Below are 27710 nucleotides of genomic sequence, written 5' to 3'. Positions count from 1 at the left end.
TCCCCCTGTACAAAAATTAACTCAAAATGGATCAAAGATCTAAACATAAGACCTGAAACAATTAAGTGCATAGAAGAAGACATAGGTACTAAACTCATGGACCTGGGTTTTAAAGAGCATTTTATGAATTTGACTCCACAGGCAAGAGAAGTGAAGGCAAAAATTAATGAATGGGACTACATCAGACTAAGAAGTTTTTGCTCAGCAAGAGAAACTGATAACAAAATAAACAGAAAGCCAAACTAAATGGGAAATGATATTTTCAAACAACAGCTCAGATAAGGGCCTAATATCCAAAATATACAAAGAACTCATAAAACTCAACAACAAACAAACAACCAATCCAATAAAAAAATGGGAAGAGGACATGAACAGACACTTCTCCCAGGAAGAAATACAAATGGCCAACAGATATATGAAAAGATGCTCATCTTCTTTAGCTATTAGAGAAATGCAAATCAAAACGGCAATGAGATACCACCTCACACCTGTTAGATTAGCTATTATTAGCAAGACAGGTAATAGCAAATGTTGGAGAGGCTGTGGAGAAAAAGGAACCCTCATCCACTGTTGGTGGGAATGTAAAGTAGTACAACCATTATGGAAGAAAGTATGGTGGTTCCTCAAAAAACTGAAAATAGAACTACCTTATGACCCAGCAATCCCTCTACTGGGTATATACCCCAAAAACTCAGAAACATTGATACGTAAAGACACATGCAGCCCCATGTTTATTGCAGCATTGTTCACAGTGGCCAGGACATGGAAACAACCAAAAAGCCCGTCAATAGATGACTGGATAAAGAAGATGTGGCACATATACACTATGGAATACTACTCAGCCATAAGAAATGATGACATCGGATCATTTACAGCAAAATGGTGGGATCTTGATAACATGATACGAAGCGAAATAAGTAAATCAGAAAAAAACAGGAACTGCATTATTCCATACGTAGTTGGGACATAAAAGTGAAACTAAGAGACATTGATAAGAGTGTGGTGGTTACGGGGGGGAGGGGGGAATGAGAGAGTGAAAGGGGGAGGGGGAGGGGCACAAAGAAAATAAGATAGAAAGTGACAGAGGACAATCTGACTTTGGGTGATGGGTAAGCAACATAACTGAACGACAAGATAACCTGGACTTGTTATCTTTGAATATATGTATCCTGACTTATTGATGTCACCCCATTAAAAAAATAAATTAAAAAAAAAAAAAAAAGAAAGCGTTGCTCCACAGTCGCTCCGCCTGCATTAAGCGCCCTGTAACAGTTTTCCATAACTTTCAGACTGTTCTAGTTATAAATATTTCAGGGGAACTGTAGTGACTCTTAAAAGCCTCGATTTTACTTTTCTTATTTTCCTGATACAGTGGGAGCTTTGTTACAATCTGTACCTTTACAACCAGACCCCACTTCCATCTCCGGTTAGATCAAGTCTCCTGAAACATGTTATGCAGACAAGGTCTGAGAGCTCACACTAGTCTTACAGCAAACACCAGTCCTACTGGCCATTCCCTGGGAGAAAGGAACTCCACTGTCTTCTTTTCTTGTCTGTCTTCTTAGTCTTGTCCCTCCTTAGCGTCTATTTCCTTAAATCAGCGACTACAATTCTGTGGCACACCAAAAACTACACACTATATTTTTTGTTGATCTGACCTAAAAAAAATAGGGATAATTTTGATTCCTTCACACTAGACAGCTACTGTTGTGCTGGCTGTTGCCATTATTTTATTTGACAACCTAGGGGAAAAAGAGTTCAGTGTCCCTAACTAAAATTCTCTATCACACCAAAGTTGAATATCACCGCTCAAGCTACTTGCGAGAATTGCCATGTGTCTCTTTAGCCCGCACTGTCCCTGTCTCTGTTTACGCATGCAATCTTTTTCATCTTTCCTGATAAATCATTTCTCTAGCCCCTTAATCATGCCTAACTGCTTTTCCCAAAAATTCTTTGTTTATCTGAGACACCAAAACCCAGAAACTAAGAACTTCCCTGCCCATGATATTAGGATACCAAGATGTTTTTGGGCAGAAAGGCCTGTTTGTATTTCCTCCCTTCACTCACCCTTACAATAATGCTGTAAGTATACTTATAAATAAAGGAGGTGCCCTCTTCCTGCCAGTCCCTCCTCTAGGTGCAGCACGGTGGTCTGCACCCCATGTATCACATGGAGGGGCAGGTGAGGGGCCACTGTCCCCAGACTAGGCCTTGGTGGAGCCAGATACCGTATTATCCTGGTGACATGTGCAAGTTCGTTACCATGGGGGGTGGGGGCGGCGGCTCCCTTACATGCTACCAAAACCTCGGCCATGGAGTCCAGACTCAAATTGGCACAGTGAGAGCAGTTAATTCAGATGCCAAATAAGTTTGTGCAAAAGCTAAGTGAGATCATGTAATAAGGTCATTAGCCTAGCGCCTGGCACAAGGTAAATGCTCCACTTCCTGTGGTGTCACTATTTCACCACACACTTACCCTCACAAAACAGAGGGACACAGAGGGGACCCAGAGTCCTCCCCATAATTAAGTCACAGGTAACTTCCAATTCTTAGAAGAGTATCAACTGAAAAGTAGTTTCTCCTTCCCTCCCAGGTAGCACTGCCTGGAGCATAGCAACCGCACAGGTAGCACCAAGCACCCCCCTCCGTCAAAGCACAGAGTCCTCCATGCTGGTATCCACTAATGAATGTCTACAGACCTGAGAGGCAGTCAGCCTACCCTCCCAAAGGTTCCCAATCCCTTGTCATCACCACTGTACACCAACACCTGGTTCTGGCAGAGTTCCCAAGCTCCCCACTAAAGAGCTTAACCTACTGCCCACAGGGCCAGGCCCTGCACAGATGTGGATTGCCATTTTGAAGTCCCAAAAATTCTGGGGCATGGTTTAAGAATTTGAGTTCTGGAGCTAAACTATGTGGGTTCAAACCTGGTTCAGCCATTTCTAAACCATATAAGAATGCACAATTCACTTAGCCTTACTAGAACTCAGTTTCCCCATCTGTCAGTTGGGAAATTCAACACATCTCTCATAAGGATGTTGTGTGGATTTAATGGGTTCAAGAGCAAAACCAGTGGCATAGCATGTGACTGGCACAGGGAAAGGGCTCTAATTTCTGAGAGGGAAACCATCTTGTACCTGGGCTACAGCAGGAGTCTACTGAATAAACTCCCTCATTCTATACTCTGCCTCTCATAACAATCCCCACTCACCAGTCACATTCCTCAAATACAAAACAGCTACTGACATTCCCTCTACTGGCTTTCCGTTGGCCCACAAGTTTCCCCCCAGCCTCGTCTCATCCCCTCACCAGCCCATCAAACTAGTCTGCTCCTGGACAGGATCACAGAAAACTCTAAAATTCCACTCTCTTAAGTGGAATGCTCCCCCTTATACCTTCCCATGTGGTTCACTTTTGTCATTTGAGTCAGTGATAAAGACTCCTTTGAGCAAGGCATGCCCCCCCACCCTGCCCACTCTAAAGTCCTCAGGTGCTTGAGCCCCCAGCACTACACCTGTTCTCAAAGGCTTAGGGCACCAGCTGTGGAGTCTCATGAGCATCTCTATGGGTACCTCTGCCCAGGGACTCGGTGAGGGTCCTCCACAAGAACAAGGACCTGGCTGGTCCTGGCAAACACTGATCTCTCAGGGTGAGTAGTGGAGCAATGACATTCTATCCCAATGCTTAATTAAAGGGGAAAAACAAGAATGGGGGGAAATTTTCAAAATCTTGCTGATTTTGGTTTACTCCAAAGCATGTTCACTCCACTGGAGCACATGGAGAAAGGGAGAGGGTGTCTTGTCTCCTAGCACCAGCCACAGGCACATTCCAGATCTTCCCTGAAGCAGGACACAGGCACCTCCTTTCATTCTTTTCAGGAGTCCTGAGCACAATCAAAATGTAGATTCATATCACCCCAGTGGACAAGTAAACACCCAGCTTCCTGGAGGAGCCTCCCCTGACCTGCACAATGTCAGTTGATTAGCTGTACAGCCCCCCACAGAGAACACATCCCTCCTGGGGCTGGGAGTGTTTCACCAGCGGCCTCAAGACTCACTGTCCAGCCCATGTTGCAGACTTATCCCACCACTGCAGTCTTAATTCTCTTTTTTCTTTTTCCCCCAGGGTACAAGCTACTGGCCTTCTCAGCTAAATTTCTCTTTGTTATTTCTGGCCCCTATAACCAACCTCACTTTACTTCTCTAGCCTTATTTCTCTAGGGTATTTGAGAGTTTTCCAATAAAATAAAACTTGAGGTTTTTAAAACTGTGAATGTCCTATTTTGGAATTTAAATGCGTCATGATAAAGAACACTTTTTATTTTTTTGTAACATAGACAGAGAGAGGGACAGATAGGGACAGACAGACAGGAAGGGAGAGAGATGAATAGTATCAATTTAGAAAAAAGAAAAGAAAATGCCTGACCAGACAGTGGCGCAGTACACAGAGCATGGGACTGGGATGCAGAGGACCCAGGTTCAAAACCCTGAGGTATCCAGCTTGAGCACGGGGTCGCTGGCTTGAGCACGGGGTCGCTGGCTTGAGCATGGGATCATAGACATGACCCCATGGTCACTGGCTTGAGCCCAAGGTCACTCACTGCTTGAGCAAGGAGTCACTCACTGTGTTGCACTTCCCTCTCCTCCGCCCGTCAAAGCACATATGAGAAAGCAATCAATTAACAACTAAGGAGACTAAGAAGCCAGAACAAAAAATTGATGCTTCTCATCTCTCTCCCTTCCTGTCTGTCTGTGCCTATATGTCTCTCTCTCTGTCTCTGTCACAAAAAATAAAAGAAAAAAAAGAAGAAAAAAGAAACATCAATTCTTCATTGCATCTCCTTAATTGTTCATTTATTCCTTTCTCGTATTTGCCTTGATGGGGCAGGAGGCTACACAGCAGAGCGAGTGACCCCAACCAGCAACCTTTGGGCTTAAGCCAGCAACCATGGATCATGTCTATGAGCCCATGTTCAAACCAGCAACCCCGCACTCAAGCTGGTGAGCCCGCGCTCATGCTGGATGAGCCCACACTCCAACTGGCGACCTCGGGGTTTTGAAATGGGGTGCTCTGCATGCTAATCTGATGCTCTGTCCACTGAGCCACTGCCTGGTTAGGCAAGAACACTCTTAATTCATTGCAAATTAGGCCACATTTATTTCCCAATATTTGGGATTCGTATTTAAAGATCAAGATACTGTGATTATCAGGGTTATCTCATACAGAAAAGCTTGGCAGTGTGAGAACAAGTAGAAATAGGCTGTGTTGTATTCAAGGGAGAATATGACACGCTACCTAGGGGAAGCAGCCACACTTGAAGGACCCATAGCTGCGGAAGTGCAGACCAAATGTGGGGCAGGAATCAGGCTAGCGAATCTGAATGAGGAGGTGAATTAAACTGTGACAAACATACTTTGGTTAGTACCGGGAAAGAAAACTACCCAAAGATCTGTTTAAATATTCAAAAGCCATGGAACAAATGTTGGGGATCACTCAAGAGTGCTGCAGAGGATGACCGACTCCCCTGAAACAGTCTGGCCTCACTCTATGAAAAGAATCCTGCTTTGTGCTACTCCCTTCCCTGTGCTCTGTCCTCCAACCAGAGACCTCTAAGGTCCTAACAGGTATCAGGTTTTCCTTTGGCCTGCAGCCTTGCAAACATTCCTTTCTATCTCTGCCCAGGAGTCACTTCCTCCAGGAAGCCTTCTAGACCAGCAGTTCTCAACCTGTGGGTCGCGACCCCGGCGGGGGTCAAACGACCAAAACACAGGGGTCGCCTAAAGCCATTAGAAAATACATATTTATTATACAATACATTTTTAAATAAAATACGTATTTCCGATGGCTTTAGTAGAAACTCATCAAAAATCCACGTAATAAAAAGTCTGTCTTCCCCAACCCCAAAAGGAGCAAAGACATCAGGAAGATTAAGAACAATTCACTAGAGCAGACACCCAAAGTAGAGACCTGTAAAAGCTACCAGGATTGAGGAAGTTGAACACATCTTTAAGAGTGCTGAACAATCCAAATTCTATCAGAAACTGAAGAATGGAGCAATAAAATGCTAGATCAATCACCCTACATTAAACAAAACTGTTAAAGACACAAAGAGAAGAAATGTAGTCCACCTACTAAGATGACTATATGGCAAAAATTTATAGATACAGATCAAGAAAGCTCAACAAGGCAGGAGACGCAGCTTTCAAGAGACATCAGCCTGAAAGCTGGAGGCCCAGGGGGACGGCCATCCTAACTCCTGAGCTGAGTCACTCTCCAGTACTGCAGTCGCCATCTTTCTTGAGCAGAGCATCCCCTCGGAGTGGCATCAACCTAGGGAAAAGCAACTGCTCTGCCTTCCTGAGTCTCCCCTGCTCCAGTCAAGGAGAAAGGTAGTTTTGAGAGGCCAGGAAGCAGGGGCCTCTTCAGTGACTCAGCCTTCTGGTGCTGAGGGTGAGTCTATACCCCCATACTCTCCCAAATCTATGAATGGTGCTTCCGCCTCACAGGAGACTCAGTTGAAACTGTGGCGGGCGGGCCACACCTTTGGGTCTCAGATGCCACACCCTACTGAGGTCTGTGAAAAACCTCTGGATAGACTGAAACCTGGGGCCAAAGAGTGGAGCCACACAGACCACCATTCCTAATCCCTGAATTGCTGCAGGCTCTAGATTCTAGAAACAAACAAGCAGCCAGCTGACAGAGGCTGCAGAAGGAAGGACTCAGGGGACCTTGGCCTTTTAAGCGGACTTTCCCCCAAGCCCAGTGTGAGTAAAAAGCCAGCCTAGCTGTACAGCTGGTATTTCCATGTGCACCTGGGCCCAGCAGAGGAAGCCACAAACTCTGGATTGCTTGTAGCTCCAAAAAGGTTGCTGAGGGCCAGACACAGGTACTGTCTCCCACTGATCTGTGCCAGTTTTCTGCCAGGGAGGCACAGGGATAGCACATCCGGTGGCCAGCTGCAGAAAGCATCAATTCAGGACCTAATAACCTTTGCTAGAGTGGTATCCAAATGAAGGTCTCCTTACAACTTGCCCAGCTGAGGTGAGTTCTGCTCTCTGTGATCAGCACCTCATATGCATTGGATAAAGTGGAGCTACACAGTCAGCTAGCTTGGATGCTGGATATCCTACCCTGCTGGGATAAACACCAAAGAGTGAAAGGAGAGAGGATTGGAGCATAGACACACAAAGTGTGGGTCCCTGTGAGCCTATTATTTGATCTGGTCGAGCGGCGTAGCCACTTTCTGGGGAGGCACAGTCAGACCCAGGAGTGGAATCTCTCAGTCTTCCTCCCTGAGACCAGGGTTTCATCAGCTGTAAGAACTTCTGTAGAGGGGTTGCTGGGGCCACTCGATCTGAACCTGCTGTTTGCCTTGGAGAGAAATAAAATTTGAGTATCCAGCAGACTGAGGGATTAGGCTCTGCAGTAGGGGCCACAACTCCTGAACTGAGCTACTGCCCAAAAAATCCCTGAAGCAGAGAGTCCCACTAAACTTGTATTCCCAACCTCAGCTGACCTAACCCAACAAGCTTCCAACCTGTAGAGAGATTGGTTGGGTGAAGACAGTCTGGGCCCACACTACAGAAGACTCTGGAAAGAGCTGCAAGAGGAGTTGAAGCTGCTGAAAAGTGGAGGTAAATCTTACAGAGACTGGAGCTTTCACGGAGCTGCTGTCAGCTCTAAGAAGGAGGAAGCTCATACATATATACAGGTTGGCCCCTCCCACACTATCCCGGCACAGAAACCACAGACATAACCAGCAACAAGAGCAGTAGCTGCAGACAAGTAGCCCATAGTAGATTACAAACAACAGCTGATGCCAACCTAAGAAGATCTAGAACCAACACAACTGCTAGTTGGTGGCAGACAGCACCAACCCTAGACTCAGCTAACTACACAAGCAGCATGCCCAAAGGAGGAGCCTAAACACAGACAAAATAGGTAGAAAAGAAATGTGACCCAAATGAATCAACAAGAGAAATCCACAGAAAAAGAACTGAATGAGATAGAAGTAACCAAACTACCAGATGCAGAATTTAAAACAATAATTGTTAGGATGCTCAAGGATCTTAGAGCAACAATGGATGGACACAATGAGCACCTAAACAAAGAGATAGCAAGCATCAAAAAGGACTTGAAATAAAAAAAGAACCAGTCAGAAATAATAAATACAATATCAGAAAAGAAGACTGCACTAGAAGGAATTAACAGCAGGCTGGATGAAGCAGAGGATCGAATCAGTGATTTAGAGGACAAGATAAATGAAAGTACAGAAACAGAGCAGCAAAAAGACAAGAGGCTCAAAATGTCTGAGGAAACTCAAAGAGATCTCTGTGACAACATGAGGAGAAACAACATCCTAATTATAGAAGTTCCTGAAGGAGAAGAGAATGAACAAGGAAAAAAGAACCTGTTTGAAGAAATCATAGCTGAAAACTTCCCTAAATTGATGAAGGAAAAAGTCACACAAGATTAAAAACATAGAAAGTCCCATTAAAGAGGAAGCCAAGGAGGCCTACACCAAGATACATCATAATTAAAGTGCCAAAGTTAAGAGGAAAAGAAAGAAAACTAAAAGCTGCAAGAGCGGAGCAGTTAATTACCTACAGAGGGGCCCCCATAAGGATGACATCTGACTTCTCAACAGAAACTCTTGAGGACAGAAAGGAATGGCAAGAAATATTCAAACTGATGCAAAACAAGAACCTACAACCAAGACTTCTTTATCCAGCAAAGCTATCATTTAAAATTTAAGGAGAAATAAAAGGTTTGCCAGACAAAAAAACAGAACAAAAAACTCAAGGAATTCATTACAAACTGCAAGAAATCTTAAGGAGCTGGCTATAAAAAGAGCAAAAAAAAAAAAAAAAATCTAGAGAAATAGCATTGTAAATTTAAAAAATAAAATGGCAATAATAACATTAAATGTAAATGGTTTAAATGCTCCAATCAAAAGATAGGGTAGCTGCATGCATAAAAAAACAGGACCCGTACATATGCTGTCTACAAGAGACCCACCTCAGAATAAAAGATACACATAGGCTGAAAGTGAAGGCATGGAAAAAACTATTTCACACAAATGGAAATGAAAAAAAAGCTAGGGTAGCAATACTTATATGTGACAAAACAGACTTTAAAACAAAGGCTATAGTAAGGGATAAAGAAGGTCACTATATAATGATAAAGGAAGCAATGCAACAGGAGGATATAACCATTATTAATATATATGCACCTAATATAGGAGCACCTAAATATATAAAGCAGATTCTGATGGACATAAAGGGCAAGATCAACAGCAATACTATAATAGATTTTAATAACCCATTAACATCAATGAATAGATCCTCCAGACAGAAAATTAACAAAGAAACAGCAGCCTTAAATGACACACTAGGATCAACTGGATTTAATAGATATCTTCAGAACCTTTCACCCGAAGCAGCAAAATGTATACTTAAGTCCTCATGGTATATTCTCTAGAAGAGACCGCATGTTACGACACAAAACGAGTCTCAATAAATTTAAAAAGACTGAAATTATATCAAGCATCTTCTCTTATCACAATGGCATGAAACTGGAAGTCAACTACAATAGAAAAATTGAAAAACATTCAAATACTTGGAGGCTAAATAGAATATTAAATAACGAATGTCTTAACAATGAGATCAAGGAAGAAATTTAAAATTTCCTTGAAACAAATGAAAATGAACATACAACAACTAAAAATTTATGGAACACAGCAAAAGCAGCCCTGAGAGGGAAGTTCATAGCATTACAGGCATATGTTAAGAAGCAAGAAAAAGCTCAAATAAACAACTTAACCCTGCATCTAAAAAGAGCTAGAAAAAGAACAACAAATAAAGCCCAGAGGAAGTAGAAGGAAGAAAATAATAAAGAGCAGAGCAGAAATAAATTACATGGAGGCTAAAAAAACAATACAGATGATCAATGAAACCAAGAGCTGGTTCTTTGAAAAGATAAACAAGATTGATGAACCTTTAAGCAGACTCATCAAGAAAAAAACAGAGAGAATTCAAATAAATAAAATTAGAAATTAAAGTGGAGAAATAACACCTCAGAAACACAAAGGTTTGTAAGAAAATACTATGAAGATCTGTATGCCAAAAAATTGGACAACATAGGTGAAATGGATAATGTAATGGAAATGGAAACATAATATAATTTTCCAAAATTCAATCTGGCAGAATCAGTAAACCTAAACAGACCACTTACAACAAATGAAATAGAAACAGTTATCAAAAAACTCCCAGCAAACAAAAGTCCTGGACCAAATGGCTTCATCAGAGGCGAATTTTACCAAATATTGAAATAAGAACTAACACCTATATTTTCCAAGCTATTCCAAAAAATTCAAAAGGAGGGAAGACTTCCAAGCTCCTTTTATGAGCCAAGCATGATCCTCATTCCAAAACCAGGTAAAGACACTACACAGAAAGAAAACTATAGGCCAATATCCCTGATGAACTTAGATGCTAAAAAATTCTCAACAAAATATTAGCAAACTGGATCCAGCAATAAATGAAAAAAATCATACATCATGATCAAGTAGGATTTATTCTAGGGAGGCAAGGCTGGTATAATATTTGCAAATTAATCAATGTGATTCATCACCTAAACGAAAGGAAGGATAAAAATCACATGATTATATCAATAGATACAGAAAAAGCATTTGATAAAATTCAGCACCTATTTATGATCAAACCTCTCAGCAAAGTGGGAATACAGGGAACCTACATCAACATGTTAAAGGCCATCTATGACAAACCCACAGCCAACATCATACTCAATGGGAAGATATTAAAAACAATCCCCTTAAGATCCAGAACAAGGCAGGGGTGCCCCCTTACACCGCTCATATTCAACATAGTTTTGGAAGTCCTAGCCACAGCAATCAGACAAGAAGAAATAAAAGGCACCCAAATTAGAAAAGAAGTAAAACTATCATTATTTGCTGATGACATGATACTATACATAGAAAACCCTAAAGTATTAGTCAAAAAACTACTAGACCTGATAAATGAATTTGAGAAGGTGGCAGGATATAAAATTAATATGCAGAAATCAGTGGCATTTTTATACAACAACAACAAACTGTCTGAAAGAGAAATTAAGGAAACAATCCCGTTCACTACTACAACAAATAAAATAAAGTACCTAGGAGTAAATTTAACCAAGGAAGTAAAAGACTTGTACTCAAAAAATTATAAAACATTGGGAAAAAAAATCAAGGAAGATACAAACACGTGGAAGCACATACTGTGTTGATGAATAGGAAGAATAAACATCATTAAAATGTCTATATTACCCAAAGCAATCTATAAATTCAGTGAAATTCCTATTAAAATACCAATGGCATACTTCAAAGATATAGAACAAATATTCCAAAAATTTATATGGAACTAAAAAAGAACACAAATAGCCTCAGCAATCTTGAAAAAAAGAAGTATAAAGTGGGTGGTATCACACTTCCTGATATCAAGTTATACTACAATTCCATTATAATCAAAACAGCTTGGTACTGGCATAAGAACAGGCATACAGATCAACAGAACAGAACAGAGAATCCAGAAATACCCAGGCCTTTATGGTCAATTGATATTTGACAAGGAAGGTAAAAACATAAAATGGAGTAAAGACAGTTTCTTTAATAAATGGTGGTGGGAAAATTGGACAGGTACACGCAAAAAAATGAAACTAGACTACCAATTTATACCATTAACAGAAATAACTTAAAGTGGATAAAAGACTTAAATGTAAGTTGTGAAACCATAAACATGTAGGAAGAAAACAGGCACTAAACTCACTGATATCTCTGGTAGCAGTATTATTTTTGCTGATTTATCTCCACACACAAGTGAAATAAAGGACAGGATAAACAAATGGGACTATATGAAACTAAAAAGCTTTTGCACAGCAAAAGACACCATGAACAAAATAAAAAGCCAACCCACAGAATGGGAGAACATATTCACCAATATGTCTGATAAGGGGTTATAACGAAAATTTATAAAGAACTTCTAAAACTCAACACCAGGAAGATAAACAATCCAATTAAAAAATGGGCAAAAGAACTGAATAGACACTTCTCCAAAGAGGGCATACAGAATACCTTGCCCTGGCCGATTGGCTCAGTGGTAGAGCATTGGCCTGGCGTGCAGGAGTCCCGGGTTCGATTCCTGGCCAGGGCACACAGGAGAAGCGCCCATCTGCTTCTCCACCCCTCCCCCTCTCCTTCCTGTCTCTCTCTCTCTTCCCCTCCCGCAGCCAAGGCTCCACTGGAGCAAGGTTCGCCCGGGCACTGAGGATGGCTCTATGGCCTCTGCCTCAGGCGCTAGAATGGCCCTGGTTGCAACAGAGTGACACCCCAGATGGGCAGAGCATCACCCCCTGGTGGGCATGCCAGGTGGATCCCGGTCGGGCACATGCGGGAGTCTGTCTGAATGCCTCCCTGTTTCCAACTTCAGAAAAATACAAAAAAAAAAAAAAAAAAAAGAGGGCATACAGATGGCCAATAAACATATGAAAAAATGTTCAACATCATTAATCATCAGAGAAATGCAAATTAAAACCACAATGAGATATTACTTTACACCAGTCAGAATGGTGCTCATTAACAAATCAACACATAATAAGTGCTGGTGAGAGTGTGGAGAAAAGGGAACCCTCCTGCACTGCTGGTGGGAATGCAGACTTGCGCAGCCACTGTGGAAAACAGTATAGCATTTCCTCAAAAAATTAAAAATGGAGCTGCCTTTTTACCCAGCTATCCCATACTATTAGGAAGATATCCTAAGAATACCAAATCACTGATTCAAAAGAAGATATGCACCCCCATGTTTATTGCAGCATTGTTTACAATAGTCAAGATCTGGCAATAGCCCAAGTGTTCGTCAGTGGATGAGTGACTGACACTCATCAGTGTGGTACATATACAAAATGGAATACTATGCAGCCATGAAAAAGACGAAATCTTACCTTTTGCGATGGCATGGATGGACCTGGAGATTATTATGCTGAGTGAAATAAGGCAGGCATAGAAAGACAAATATCATATGATCTCATTTATATATGGAATCTAATGAACATGGTGAACTAGTAACAGCATAAAGGTAGAGATGGGGTCACAGGGACCAGAGCAACAGCAATCAAGAGTGTAGGGGAATGAAGGGATGGAATCAGAAAGGGTGAAGGGATTAATGAAATTATATATACATAACACAGAGATACAGATAGCAGGATGGCAGGTCCCAGAGGGAAGGGGGGTGGGAATTGTGGGGAGGGGGGGCGAGAGGAGTATATATATGGATATGAGGGAGGCAGGAGAGGGTGTTGTATTCAATGGGATGCTTGAATCCTTGTTAACACAGTAAGTTAAAATTAATTTTTTAAAAAAGAGACATCAGCCTGACCAGGCAGTGGCCTGACCAGAGCGTCAAACTAGGATGCTGAGAAACCAGGTTCGAAACCCTGAGGCCGCCAGCTTGAACATGGGCTCATCTGGTTTGAGCAAGGCTTACTGGCTTGAGTCCAAGGTCACTGGCTTGAACAAGGGGTCACTTGGTCTGCTCTAGCCCCCTGATCAAGGCACATATGAGAAAGCAATCACTGAACAACTAAGGCGTGCAACGAAGAACTGATGCTTCTCATCCATCTCCCTTCCTGTCTGTCTCTAATTGTCTTTCTCTCTGTCACAAAAAGAGACAAGAGGTACTATTCTTTAATTATGCAAGAAAAAGGAGGATGAGCCAGGGATAATGTTGCCTCTGTTTGAAAATGGGATGGAAAGCTATTAGCAAATGATTATGATATAGCAGGAGTTGCTGTATTTCTTGTGGCTTATTCCACAAAGTAAGGAAGGAAGAAAAGGAGGGGGAGGGAGGGAAATAAAGAAACTATAAGCAACTAAAAAAGTTATGACTTGCACTGAGTGGGTGCCAAATTATAAAAGGAAAAGAATTACATGGAATACTTAAACAACTAACTTCATGACCCCAAACCAATTTGACTATGAGGTCTCCTGTGCATATGCATGCTCGGGCACTAATAAGTTGGAAAGGTATTACCAAAATCATAAATTGCCTAGAGGTTATTGAAGATAAGACAAATCACTGAAATGTGGGAAAGAGGAAAGAAATATATGCTCATGTTAACTACAGGAAAAATATCTACCTGTTCAGTTTTAGATGGGTGTCCCAACATGAGAGAGGTGGCTCTCCTGTGTACCCCAGGATATTGTAAATGAGGGTCCTCATTAAAATCTGTGAGTCAAGTGATGACTTATTCCAAAGTAACACAGTCCACCCGATGTAAGAATCCTAGAAGTGTTAAGTGTGCATTTTTGTATGTGGAACAAATAATTTTGATGTTTCAAAATGTGGAGTAGGGTTTAGGGGGGATAAATGTTGATGGATGACTTGACTTGGGATGGTGAACACACAATATGGTGTACAGAGATGTGTTGTAGAATTGGGCACCTGAAACCTGTGTGATCATGTTAACCACTGTTACCACAATAAATTCAACTGAACAAAAACTGTATAATTTATAGGTTTATAAATGTGTCATAAATACTTCAAACACTGCCTACCTTTAAAAAGGACTGGGTAATGGTTTGGATAACAGGCTGCACACAAGCATCCACCTCTTCAGATGCAAAGTAGCCACCTCTGACCAGCAGGCTCTGTTCAAACTTCATCTCTAGTGTGACTGAGGTCAAGCAACTGAACAGCCTCCCCTTGCCTGTGCTAAGGTGGCATTAATGAACCATCTTTATCCTGCCCTAGAAATTCTGGTAGATATAAGAGTTTAGTACTACCCCTGGACTACAACATTATTCTGTTAAAAAACAAAATTTAACTGAACATATTTGAGGATTTAATTGGCTTTATCCAGCAATTCATAAATTGGGCAGCATCCATCTAGAAACTAAAAGAGTACCTCAAGGAGTTGTACCAAATGGAAGAATTTTATAGGAAGAAGAGGCATGATTAGTGAAAGAAAAAAGAAAGGCAAGGATAATTTGGGGTGTAGGACACCTTTTCTTTGGGTGAAGAAAGGGGGAGGTCTTTATCATGCAGACCACGTCTTCTTTCTACGATGCACTGAGTGGGTCCACCAAACAGATTACTTTACTTGACCAGAATGTTCCATACTAGTTAATTAAGATGTTTTTGGGAGAGGCTGAAACTGTACTTACATCAGACATTAAATACAGGTTTGGTCTTACAGGCTACTAGCACAAGTGACACCTGTGGTGTGTGGATTTCTCTCTTTAACCATCTAGAGATAAACGGCCACAGACAACCCAAGGACGTACCTATGATGTGTTTAAAGGTGAGAATTACAAATCTACTTGGTGCCAGGGTAGGAAAATATCCTTGTAAGATGGAACTTAAAACTTTCAAAGGGGGTAGTCTTAAGATAGGTCTTGAAGAATAAGTAGGATCTGAAGGTGAAGCAGAAAGCAAAGAGCTACTGTAGAAAGAACAGCAGCATCAGCAGGCAGCCAGAGCAGCCGGTCAGAGGGAGCGAAGTGGTCTGCAGGGAGCACTGCCCTGAGCAGCAGTGGGAGAGAAGACTGGGCCAGCGTGCCAACAGGCTGACTGACCACTTTCTCTAGAACATGGTCTCCCTTAGCTTTTCCTTTCTATTTCTCCTAAGTGGCCTTCAAGCTTCTCCCTGGCCTCCTCTTGAAATACTGTATATCCCCAAAATTCAGTAGATAAGATCAATAACCAATTTTTCCAAATGCTACAGTGCTTTTTCCACCCTTGGCTCCTAGTTTCACTTGCTATTTTCCAAAATCAATATGAAGAATCACAATCACACACACACACATACACACGCAGAAGAATCACAGTCAAATTAGGCTCAGGATTAGTCAACATTCATTTACTGGCAAGAGTCAATTGGAACTTTAAGAATTGTCCCTAAATTTCTATTACTTTCAGCAGTTACCTTACAGTATGGCTCTTTAAAAAAATCTGTGGAAGTGGCTCATAGTTCCTAGTCTTCAAACATTACCTCAAGGTTGTTGAAAGAAAGCTTGGATTATTATATCAAATTTCTAAGAGAAAGACAAAAATAAGCATGGAGCTATTCTTAAGCTCACAAATGACAGTTTTGCAAAGGTTCGTAGACTTGTCTGCATTTCCCTCTTCAGTTCCCCCTACAGCCAAGACTACCATCTGAGGAAGCAAGATACCTAGCAGAGCCCCCAGACTATGACCCAGCATCAGTCTTTCAGGTTCAACAGCTTACTTTTTCAAGGAAAGTAAGAGAAAAGCCAAAAACACTCCTGAAGGGATCATCAGCTATTCTTCAAAAGGTAGAGCTAACCTGGCTAAGGATGGAGCTGTGTGCTCCGGGAGCTGTCAGGCCTCTGCAGTCTGCTCAACACCAAACTGTTCACTTAGCTTGTGCCTTGTAGGCATTTTTGTCTCTGTCTCTATGTGACACTCCGACAGTAAGAGAAATGTGAGCAGCTGTACCTATTAAATATGTAAAATACACATCTTCTCTCCCATTCACTTAGAAGACGTATTTCTAAGGAGTGTAGAATGTCACCTAATATAAAGACAGACAGGAAAAACTCTTACACGAATTTTTTAAGCGCACAAGAATGCAAGTAGGCTCAGCACATCAGCTTTCTACAGAAAATAAATGCAAGCAACTAAAAAATTCAGTTTCTTTTCTTTAAGCTACTTCCTCAGGTTTTACTAATTAGCAACTAATAGTTCAGTCATCTGAGCTAGGAAACAGAAGGAATACCGGTGGTATGTTTTCAATCACAGCACTGACATGGAAGAATGAATCATATTTTCCAGAAGGAATTACTGCTTGGGGCAGAGGGAAAGCAGTCTTCACAAAACTATAAAACTGTAAAAGAGACCTGAAATTTTAGAAAAGAGAGCATCTTTCTTCCCCCTTTAACAAAACCAGCAGGGAACTTACAGAATATAACTACTGAATCCAAGAAACTCCCCACAAAGACCCCTGCAGGGACAGTTAGAAAACTCAACTCTTCACAGTAAGACTAAGACAAAAGACAATGACACAAATTTCCTGTAACAGGGAACAGACTAAAACTTAAGTGTTGCATAGGGAACAGAAATGCTTTAAATATTATGTTACCTTCTTGCCATTTATAAAAGAATAAATGCATGGCAGTAAGTGAAAGCAGGGAATGCTGGTAGTTTGAACTATCTGCCTACAGATGGAACAGGAGCAGAATAAACTGCTGAGAGGTCCTTGGGCAGAAGAGGAGGCCCTTACCCTGACTCCAATACAAGTAGGCCAGGTCCTTAAATCCGGCCCTCTCCCAAACTCTCCCCAATCATCAAGCACTAGCACTAGTAATCTTGCAGCAGCAAACCGGTCAGCACCACACCATGTCTGGGCCATGAAGCCTGAACATCTACTTTCTAGCCTTGATATACAGCCCATCCACAGCTCCCTTCATGAGAGCATAACCCCCAATGCCTCCACGAGGATCTTATTCCAAACATATGTTGCAAATGTTAGGAGTAGTAACCACTATCCCTAGATTTTCTGTTTTCTTTTAAGTCAAACCCACAAAACCTAAAATACTTTGAGTCCTGCCTAAGTGCAATTTGTGAAGATGCAATATTGCATACCCAAGTATAATTAAGTCTTGTGCAATAAAAATTTTACCGATGTCCTTCTGAGGGAAAAAAATTATTTTCCTTTTTCCAGTCTTATAAAATGCCTGCCCACATGTTAGAAATACAAAGTTAGTATATATAGAAGCACAAATTAGGCATCTTGGAAAGTCTGCATTTTCCAACCACAAAGAAATGAAGGAATGATTGTGAGTGCTCGGAGACTCAGCTACCCTGTGTGAGAAGAGTCCTTTCTCCCCACAGCCTAGAGAAGCTGGCACAAGACTCAGGAGAAAAGGAAACGGCCTGACAAGCTGCTTTTGAGCTGCTAAGGGTCTGCCATTAACCTGCGTGACTGACAATGTCCAGGACTAGAACAAGATAAAGAAATATGATCGAACTTTTACATCTTATTTTTAAAAGATGGTGCTTCTCAAATACACCAAAAATTTCAAAAAAGATGCATCAACTTCAGCATCAAATTGCTCATTAGTTTTACTTGGACAATTCAATCCAGATAAAAATCTAACAGATTTTACCATAAAGTACATAAAATATACTCTATACTAGTAAAAGGTGCTAGAAAAAGTAAAGTAGTATCCTGATTCTATGAGACTCAGCTTAGGACACCTTTAAATCATTTAATATAAATAAATAATATTGTACCTTTCATTTTCCACATGTATTAAGTCTGTATTGGTTATATAAAACACATCCTGTCAAAAATTTTAAATGTTAAAATTTCTCAAACTCTTTTAAAAACTTTAAAAATCTCTTTATTTAAAAAAATAATAAGAAATTATAATCAGGCCCTGGCCAGTGGCTCAGTGGATAGAACAACGGCCTGGTATATGGGTGTCCCAGGTTCAATTCCTGGTCAGGGCACACAGGAGAAGCAACCATCTGCTTCTCTTCCCTCCCTCTCCCCTCTCTCCCTCTTCCTCTCCCACAGCCAGCAGCTCAACTGGTTAGAGCGAGGCCCCCAGGCACTGAGGATAGCTCCATTGGAGCACATAAGCCTCAGGCACTAAAATAGCTCAGTCCGTGAGCATTGGCCCTAGGTGGGGTTGCCAGGTGGATCCCGGTTGGGGCACATCACCCCTCTTCTCATCTAAAAAAAGATTAGAATCAATCCACTAAGGTTCCATGAGAAAGGGAGTGGTCAGAAGGCCACAGAGCAGAGTTCTGACCACATCAACCCTTTTCCTAAGATTTATAAACAAACAACTCCACTTCTAATCTGTGTGTATCGGGGATGCTGACCTCAGGGAGGCAGGTGAACAGGTCTGGCAGAGAAAAGCCAGTCTACCCTAAACCAAACGCAAATGCAGCACTAACAAAAATACCTTGGTTTGAAGAATGAGCTCATCACATTCAGATGAAGATGATGATGGAAGAGAAGAAAGGGGGGGATTGGATTAGGAGGAGAAAAAAGGGGAGTCAGAGGACAACAACTACCATAATACTTTTGAGGCACTCACCATGAGCCAGAGATTTTCTTAAATACTTCACTTGCACTGGATCACTTAATTATCATGGGCCAGGCAGTCATATATCACCCCCATTTCAACAGTTAGGAAATTATTCTTAAAGGGGTCAGCACACTTGGCCAAGGTCACACAGCCAATAAGTGGCAAAGCTGGAACTTAAACTCAAATCCCTTAAGTACTAAGCCAATCTCTTTAATCTCTAGGACTCCCTGTCCATATTATAGATGTAATTATAACATGAACTTATAACCAGTTTTGAGAGTATGTTAGAATGGTGGGTCAAAATTATATGTGCCATTTGGTGGCAGACAACTTACACAGATTGTAAGTTATCATGTAATTTTAATAGTGATTTAAACAGTAGTGTAGGAAAAGCTAACCAACTATGCCCTCCTATGGTGCTATACCCTCTAAACAAAGTGATGGCTTCCAAGCCCCACTAAGAGCTCTCCAGTGCCCAAAGCTAGTTAAGATTGCAACTAGAAGCCCAGGAGGTGGGACCCACACACAAACCACTGAGAGGTGATGAGAGTCCCTAGTATGCAAAGAGACCCTGGACCCCCAAATGATGGGGAGAGGTTTCAATAGGCAAACTGTTAAAACAAATGGATCAAGAGCAAGTTGCAAGTTGAATGGTGCAGCAAAAGCTAAAGGTCATCTGCCTACTTCCATCAACCAAGAGAGAAGTACTCTCAGCTGAACTGACCAATTAATACCTCACTAATTAATGGGCATCTGGAATAGAAAACAAAACATAAATATATGATGGGAAAAATTTTGTTCACACAAAGACAAAAACAATGCAAGAAGCTTATGGCTCATAATCTAGACTTAATTTTTTTTTAAGTAAGTGCAGTATCAGGGAAATCAATATAGGTAGAAAGTATATAGATTCCCTCACATTTTCTGCATGATCTCTAATAGAGATCCATAAATAAAAATACAGAAAATGTAGAAAACAGAAATGTGCTCAGAGAAAAACCCAACCAACACTATTGTAAACTCTCATTCCTAAAATAAAGCAGAAGGAAACGCCCTTTAATGAGGGAAGGACAGTACACCTTCTCCTCGTTTCTGCGGCTGTGAAAGTAGCAACTGCAGCAACAGCACTGAGGAGCACTTTCTAAACAGAGAAGTTATAGACTTTTTAAGAATTCATAAAACCTTTTCTTCACACTTCTGACCACTTTTTAAAAATATTATCTCTCCTATTAAAGAAAAATGTAGCTGCCATCTTTACCAACAACACATTAGAGAGGGCAGTGACTGAGACTTTGGGGTGTGCAAGACCCTTTGATCTGCACCCCGATGAGGGACCATCCCCCTCTGCTGCAAGCCCACTAATGAAGAGAGGGAATTAGCTTTTATCCTGGGCACTTTCTTGAGCAAGAAAACATGCACTAATCAGCTCTCCTCAATAATCAGTCATCTGGCTAATGACCTTTTTGCCTTAAAACACTAAAATTTCTGAATGATGTGGAAAAAGGGAAACGAGAACCAGCTCCAACACTCTGGGGCTCAGTACATCATCTGGAGTTGGAGTCGGGAAGGTTAAATGGCAAGTCTGTATCCTGGCAAGGTGATAAATCTGTTATCAAGAGCCTCAAGCTCTGGGACTTCAATACATTACTCCACAACCAAATTATATTTTTTTAACTAGAAACAGGCCAGAAATAAACTCAACACATAACATTTTTCTTTATATTTTGCCATTGGAGAAAACCATTGTGTATCTGTTTTCAAAGTCCTAGTTGATTTCTTAAACTTTATTAGTGCTGCAAAAGGAAACTCGTACTGTTTCTGGCATAGTGGTTAGTAAAGAAAGTACATGTAGAAAAATCTTCCGGAGTAAGGAATTTAGCACTGACTATTGAAAGAGGTTTGTTCCTCCTAAACAATTAAGCAGCAATTCACTAAAAATGGGAATTGCTGTTCTGGCCAGATAGCTCAGTTGGTTAGAGCATCGTCCTGAAGTGCAGAGGTTGCCAGTTCAATCCCCGGTCAGGACACATATAGGAATAGATCTATGTTCCTCTCTCTCTCTCTCTCTCTCTCTCTCTCTCTCTCTCTTTCTCTTTCTCTTTCTCTCTCTTTCTCTCTCTCTCTTTCCTTTCCTCCTCCTCTAAAATCAATAAAATAAACATTTTTTTAAAATGGGAATTGCTGTTAAAGATTTCAGCTAACATTGCCCACTTTAGTAACTCCCCCTTCAACTAACCGTCCTTCCAGTGTCTTGCTGGTTGAAGCAACTCTTATTCCAGTTCTCAGGACAGGTCCATGTGGATGAGCCACAGTGGGACAACCTTCCTGAAGACCACCCCACCAAGGCCTGCAGTTACTTAGGGACAAAAGGAAATGGCTCTCACTAAATGAACAAACAGGATGTGGAAGAAGAAAGAAGGAAGAAGAAAGGTGGATAGTACATAAAACATTTATATAAATTGTTGTAAGCCAAATAACCCATCAAGCACATGTGCAAACAAACACACAGAGACTCTTATGGCTCCAGAACACAGGCCATGAGGTAGGACCCACTTACGGTAGTGAGGTTCCATGTAACCATTCCTGGGGTCCATGGCGAACACCGCCCCACGGTATGGGACGGAGGGCTCAGCCAGCTGAGGCAGGGATCCATGGATCTCCTTTTTGATCAATGAGCCCCTCTCGTCACTAGATGTTGAAGGCTCCTCACTGATCTTGCCAAGCCCCTGGACATTCTGTGGCTGCATAGTGACTGCGTTTCTTCTCTCTCTGTGATACGTCTGTCCTGGATTTTCATCCTCTAAAGAAAGAAGGAATATAAAAGCTCTGTGAGCATTTTAAGGAGCAATTCAAAAGTAGTCATCAATTAGGTCTCCTTCCAAAAAAGAAACCAATTTCTCATTCTTAGAAACTTTGAAATATGTACCATGATGGGATGTTCTTTGGACAAAAGTGCTTATGAATGAGGGTCCGAAACAAAATGGAAGGAGAGCCAGAAACGAGCCAATTAAATTGAGACATAGGAAGAGTCAGCAAATTATCACCACAGCAAGCAGCTGAACCTGCTAGTAAGGCTCTTCCCTAGGGATGGGCCAAGGCCCCTACTGGTGCCACCAGAGCCAGATGTGCTGGCAGCTGTGGGCGCACAACTTCACCAGAAAGACATACATAAAACAGGTATGTCCAGGCCTCGGCACCTCCTCTGAGGCTCTGGGTGATCATGAGGTCAAAGGGCTTCTGTTCCTCAGATCCAGATGTTTTCATTTTTTAAGTCAGATTTATAACCCAATGAGAGATTTAAATGAACCAGAAATGGCACAGAAAACCCACTAGTTACAGGTGATAAAGGTACCAATTGTGGAAACCTCCACGGCCCCTTGCAGGGCTCTTCAAGCTTCAGACCATAGAACAGAGGTGATAACTAGAAGGAAAAGAAATGAGGGTGAAAGTTCAAGTGCAAGATGGCTCTGTGGGTGAGGAGGCACCCACTATGCTGATAAACATACAGGCTCTGGTGGGGTGTAAACATTACTTCAAACATGTCAGAACAGCCCGATGAGATTCCACATATATTTGATATCCCAGCTCTCTAATGCTTCTCTGTTTTCCTTTGATTTGTATGAACTTTCCATCTATCCAGTATGATTCTCTGTAAATGTGATCAGATGACTTTTCTATGATAGCAGATCAAAGAAACAATTCAAAACATTAAACCAAACTGGTGAGCTGAACCCACACAAGACATATAATTCATCTGTTAGGATATACATACTCTAAAACCACGTACACCAAACCAGGTGTTCATTTAACCAACAGACTGTCCTCTGACAGATAAGTGGTGGTGGAAACAAAGCCACTCAAGCACTGCCTAGACAGCTAATCTGAAAACTTATCTTAAAAAAAAAAAACTGTATTGGAGTATAATATTGTTGTATATTTTACATGGACAGATTTTTAACACAACCCAATATACAAACTTACCTTCACAGTATTCTATATAGCAGATATGTCTAGGTGAGGGCCCCTAAAACACAGAGTAATTATGCTTTAGCAGTTTCATAGTTGTTTGTACAGATATGAAAGGAAATATAGTTATAACACAGCCAGCATAAAAATGCAAACCAAAGTAAAGACTACTGTTTTGTGTTGGCCTTTGTTTAGATCTTTAACAAATAAGCAATGAATTTTTTCAGCCTAGCAAATGACTGGCAAAAAAAAACCAGTATAAATCATAAGATATGTTTTAGTCTTTAGTGAGGTTGCTGACTACTACAGGGTAAATATGAAACATTATTTTGTGCAGATCCTTACCCCAAACCTTGTAATTATGAGATAAATTGTTAGTTTAATCTATCAAATAACTACTAAAACAAATTGGTGTAATTCCAGTTTTACACATTGATCTTTATAAACAACTCAACAACTCAAACCATGCTTTTGCTAACTTAAAAACAAACTACAGAGAAAAAGTCCTACCTTTTTATTTTCCTTATGGTTAATACTTTCAGGTGCTAGTGCACTCTTGTACTTCATTAGAAGTGAAGTTGCAAGCTAAAGAAAATGGCTTCATTTTATATAAATAGCAAGAGTGTCATAAACACTAAAACCCTTTAAAAAAACTTTTATAAAAATTCCTATAACCTACAAATAACCAAAGTCATATTTTCCACTAATTTATGGCTGCATAGAACCATTATTTTAAATTTCAACCTGAACTTGCAGCATTGCAGTGCAAATCCTGTACAGTGGACCTTCATTTGGAAAGCAAGAAAGTCCTTACCAAGACTCATCATTAAGTAGTCTCTGGGAAGGATGAATAACCAGGATCTACCAATCTCTTGGAGATTTAAAACAGTATTTCTGATTTACTCTTCCTAGAAGAAATTAACTCTTGTTCTCTTAAAACTGTATTGCTAAATTGAGTGAGTTTCTTTTAGAAGCCAAGCCTTTATAATGAAAATTTGAGTCCAACTTCATGAATAATTGAATAATTGGCATGGTCTGTCCAGGGTCTTCCCACGTCCCTCCACCCCAGCCTACTGGGAGAAGGGGGTGGTGGAGAAAATAAGGATGTCTTTTTAAGCTAAATGATCATTTTTTCACAAGTACTTAACTTTTTTAAAATAAATTATTTTCTTGAGAGTTAAGACAACATGTGAGAATATTGGTTATAAAAAGAAATAAGCAAAGTTCAAATATTTAATACAGAAAAGGTTACTAATTCCCTTAGTAGACTAAAAAAATGCAGGTGAGAATGTTTTCATGTGGAAACTTTCATCAGGCTTGCTCTTACAACGGTGACACTACCACATTTTTACATACCCTCCCTCTCCAGAACGTTTCAGCAGACAAATCTTTCGTGAAGTCTGCTTTGTGCACTGAGTAGCCTCTCAAGTGCATGCAGATAGGATGACAGGGCACAAGCCCCAGAATACAAAGTGCTACAGGGCTGAGAAGCACACTCCCCGCAGCAAAGAGGAAATCTTCCAGGTAATATTCCTGCCTGCTCTTATAAATTTAGCAACCACTTCAGCAAGCCAGAAGATGAAAGCTGTCTAATCTTGTTTGGTTGAACTGGATTGTTCAATAAAGTTTGAGAGTCAGGGTAGACAGTGATGCCAGGCCAAATTATTGACAGAAACATACTGTCCACCATGGCAACAAGCAGAAGTCGGCTGCAGAAATGTAAGCAAACGCCCACTGCTCTGGCATCTTCCAACGGGCTGTAACAGCCAGATAGATAGAAGGCGACTGTTTGGCTTCTCTCTTAAATAGTTGCCTGCTTAGAGGTTACACCAAAACACGCAGTTCACTAAAAAGTTGCAAAAAATATAATGTTACAAGCACTGTCACTATAATCACAACTTTGTACTCCTTCCTTCTATATATTCACACTTGAGTGGAAATCCACAAATTCCAGCCCCAAAAGAAAAGCTGCCCAGACATCACATTTTACAAACTGTCCAAGACTTTCCAAACTCATCCAAAGGCAACAGACATCAAGCCGGACACACAGTGCCATAAACTCTGAGAACTCAAAAGCTGCTTTGTTTACAACAAAGATAAAAGAAAGTGCCCTGGCCAAGTAGCTCAGTTGGTAGAGCATCATCCAGATAAGCTAAGGGTGCAGGTTTGATCCCTGGTCAGGGCACATAACATGAATCAATCAATGAATGCAGAAATAAGGGAACAACAAATGGTTGTTTTTTTCTCTCTCTCTCCCTCCCTTCTCTGTCTCTCTAAAATAAAAACATAAAAACATTAAAAGTAAGTAATCCTGTTGTGCAGAGCAGGGCTGGAACACATATTCCTCCTGGGCATCGGTGAATTGCTCACTAACTACTGACAATTTCTCACTGCAACCCAGGAAACAAGTGTATATTCGCCTTGACTTGGAATAGAAGTTTCAAAGGATCCCTCCAATATAAAAATAAAACACTGCACTGCATCATTAACTAGGAACACCTTCTGGCCGTTAAAAAAATTAGCTGATGAGGAAGAAGCTCACGATACAAAGATTCCACCTTCTTTTTCAATTAACATCCCATTTTAATACCATTATTCCTTTCTTTCCCCAGGACAGAAAGACAGAATGTAAGAGAAAAGACAATACTTACAACTCAGTCCCCCAGTTCTGGCTAGCTACTTTCTGCAAACTTCTACTGGTGGGCTTTCTCAAGCTGTGCAGACCCTCTAGAAACATTCTCGGTGTCTCCCTGACCCTCTCTCCCTCTCCCAGGCAGTGCTGCTCCCATCAGAGAAATTAAAAGTGGTTGGAGCCATGCTAAATTTAACAAGCTCATTAGTATTCTTTCTGAGTGTTTCTGAGTGAACTCTGTCTATTCAAGCCGATCTCTCCAGGAGAAGGGTCAGGCAGCTAATCATTAAATCAAACTAATGTCACCCTATCACAATCAGCCCAAGAGAAGGAGGGTTTATTATTTCAGTTTATGCTAAATAAACGGTTTTACAAATGGTCCCCAAGCAAGGTCAATATCAGCTTCAATTACAAGACAAACTTAACAAGAGTTGCTATAAACCAAGTACTCTGTATTGACTTAAGGGCAGGCTCAACTCCACATATTGCCACTAGTAGGGTAGTACAGGAATGCATATTATAAAATAGAGGAAGAAGAGAGCTTCTTTCTTTGCAAGAATTTGCTGCTGCACAGCGACTCCTCATTCACCTCTCTCCAACCAGCTAGCTGTTCAGCTCAATTCACCCCACACAAAGGCTGGAGCTCAGACCTCAATGGACCGAGCGAAACATGTTCAAAACTAGGCTCTCTATTGTGACTGAATTTCTTAACATCTTTTCAAAAAGCGGAGAATGCCTTGAGGCTAAAGGAAGAAACAGGCTAATGGTGAATTGGGAATTCTGAGCAAATTTCAGAGCCCTTTCCTCCTAGCTTTTGAGGTTGAAAGCAAGCTCTTTCCTTTCAAGTTTCAAAGTCCTTTTTCCTCCCGCAGTGTCACAGAAGGATTTGAAAAGAAGGTAATTGTGTTCACAGTCTCCCTGATCAGAGCTTACGTCCTATTTCTGGTATTTCGGAATACTTCTTGCAATAATAGTGCATATAGCTCAATCCCTTAACCGGCCTGCACTCTGCAATTGCTCATTAAATGAACAATTGTGGGTATAAAATGCCTTTTATGTTCAAGGTCTGGATATAAGATAAGCATTCTAGGACTCTAAATTTGGTTTACTAAGGAAACTCTCCATCATTAAATTACAAAACTGGAGTCAGAATACCATGCTTTCCCAGAAGAGTGGCACTCAGATCTCAATGAGTCAGAATGAAGGGAAGATGGGGGTGGGGAGGGGACTACAAAACGTTAAGGAGCGTTGGGGGGGGAGACTCGATACTCAGATTTCTAACCGAATAGGATTCTAACAAGAAAATAGTATTTCCATGTTTAGGGAGGTCTGAGTTTGTGAAAGCTAATCACTGCCAAACTGAATGATATAAAGTCATGTTCAAATACATTAAAACACCAGGCCCTGGGACTCAATTAATATGCAGATTATTATTCATGATCCCACACCAGGAAACATCATACCTCCCCTTGAAAAAATAACACAACTTTTACCACTATGGAAAGTGTTCTGATTTATTCAATGTTTTTCAACCACTGGTCCACAAACCGGCAGTTGAAAAACACTGATTTAAATCATCTTACTTCCTGACAACAACAAGGCTTTGGGAGGGCAAGGTGTTAGGTCCAGTTTCCAGATCAGAAACAAGTGACCACTTTGCCAGCAAGTACACGATGCAAGAAGAATGCCACCATGTGCCTAACTGGAGCCACACAGCCCTGTTAACAGAACAAGAAGTCTGTTCCTGGGCAGGTTTGAGGACAGCACCTGAAGTAGTCTGCACTCCCAGCCTCCACCACAACCATTACCACCAATAAAAGAATAAAAGAGGAATTGCATTTTTATACAAAGACATTTTCAAACTCCAATACTCTCCCATTAAGGTTTTGTCAACATATATCCACTCCTGGAAAGCACCCAGGATAAATGACAAAGCTATGGTGAGGCATGCAATTTCAGGGTCGGGGCACCACAGAGCACCCCATCTGCACATATATG

General features: G+C 41.1%; 1 protein-coding gene across 3 annotated transcripts in view; it reads right to left on the bottom strand.

The window, feature by feature from the left end:
* Nucleotides 1–27710, bottom strand: part of GLI3 (GLI family zinc finger 3) — a 380830-nt gene that overhangs the window by 244146 nt on the left and 108974 nt on the right. The window contains exons 1-2 of one of the 3 annotated variants that reach the window (XM_066341813.1): nt 25732–25774; nt 21672–21914 (exon numbers count right to left, since the gene is read on the bottom strand). The exons of 1 other annotated variant lie outside the window; for it this stretch is intronic. In XM_066341813.1, coding sequence (XP_066197910.1) covers nt 21672–21861 — 190 coding nt within the window. In that variant the 5' untranslated portion in view covers nt 21862–21914; nt 25732–25774. Of the gene's footprint in view, nt 1–21671; nt 21915–25731; nt 25775–27710 lie in introns of those variants that run through there. One more of the 3 variants, XM_066341812.1, reaches the window with a different exon arrangement.

The sequence above is a fragment of the Saccopteryx leptura genome, chromosome 6 (genome assembly GCF_036850995.1).
Source record: "Saccopteryx leptura isolate mSacLep1 chromosome 6, mSacLep1_pri_phased_curated, whole genome shotgun sequence".
Taxonomy (NCBI): domain Eukaryota; kingdom Metazoa; phylum Chordata; class Mammalia; order Chiroptera; family Emballonuridae; genus Saccopteryx; species Saccopteryx leptura.
This window is presented reverse-complemented; position numbering and strand designations above follow the sequence as displayed.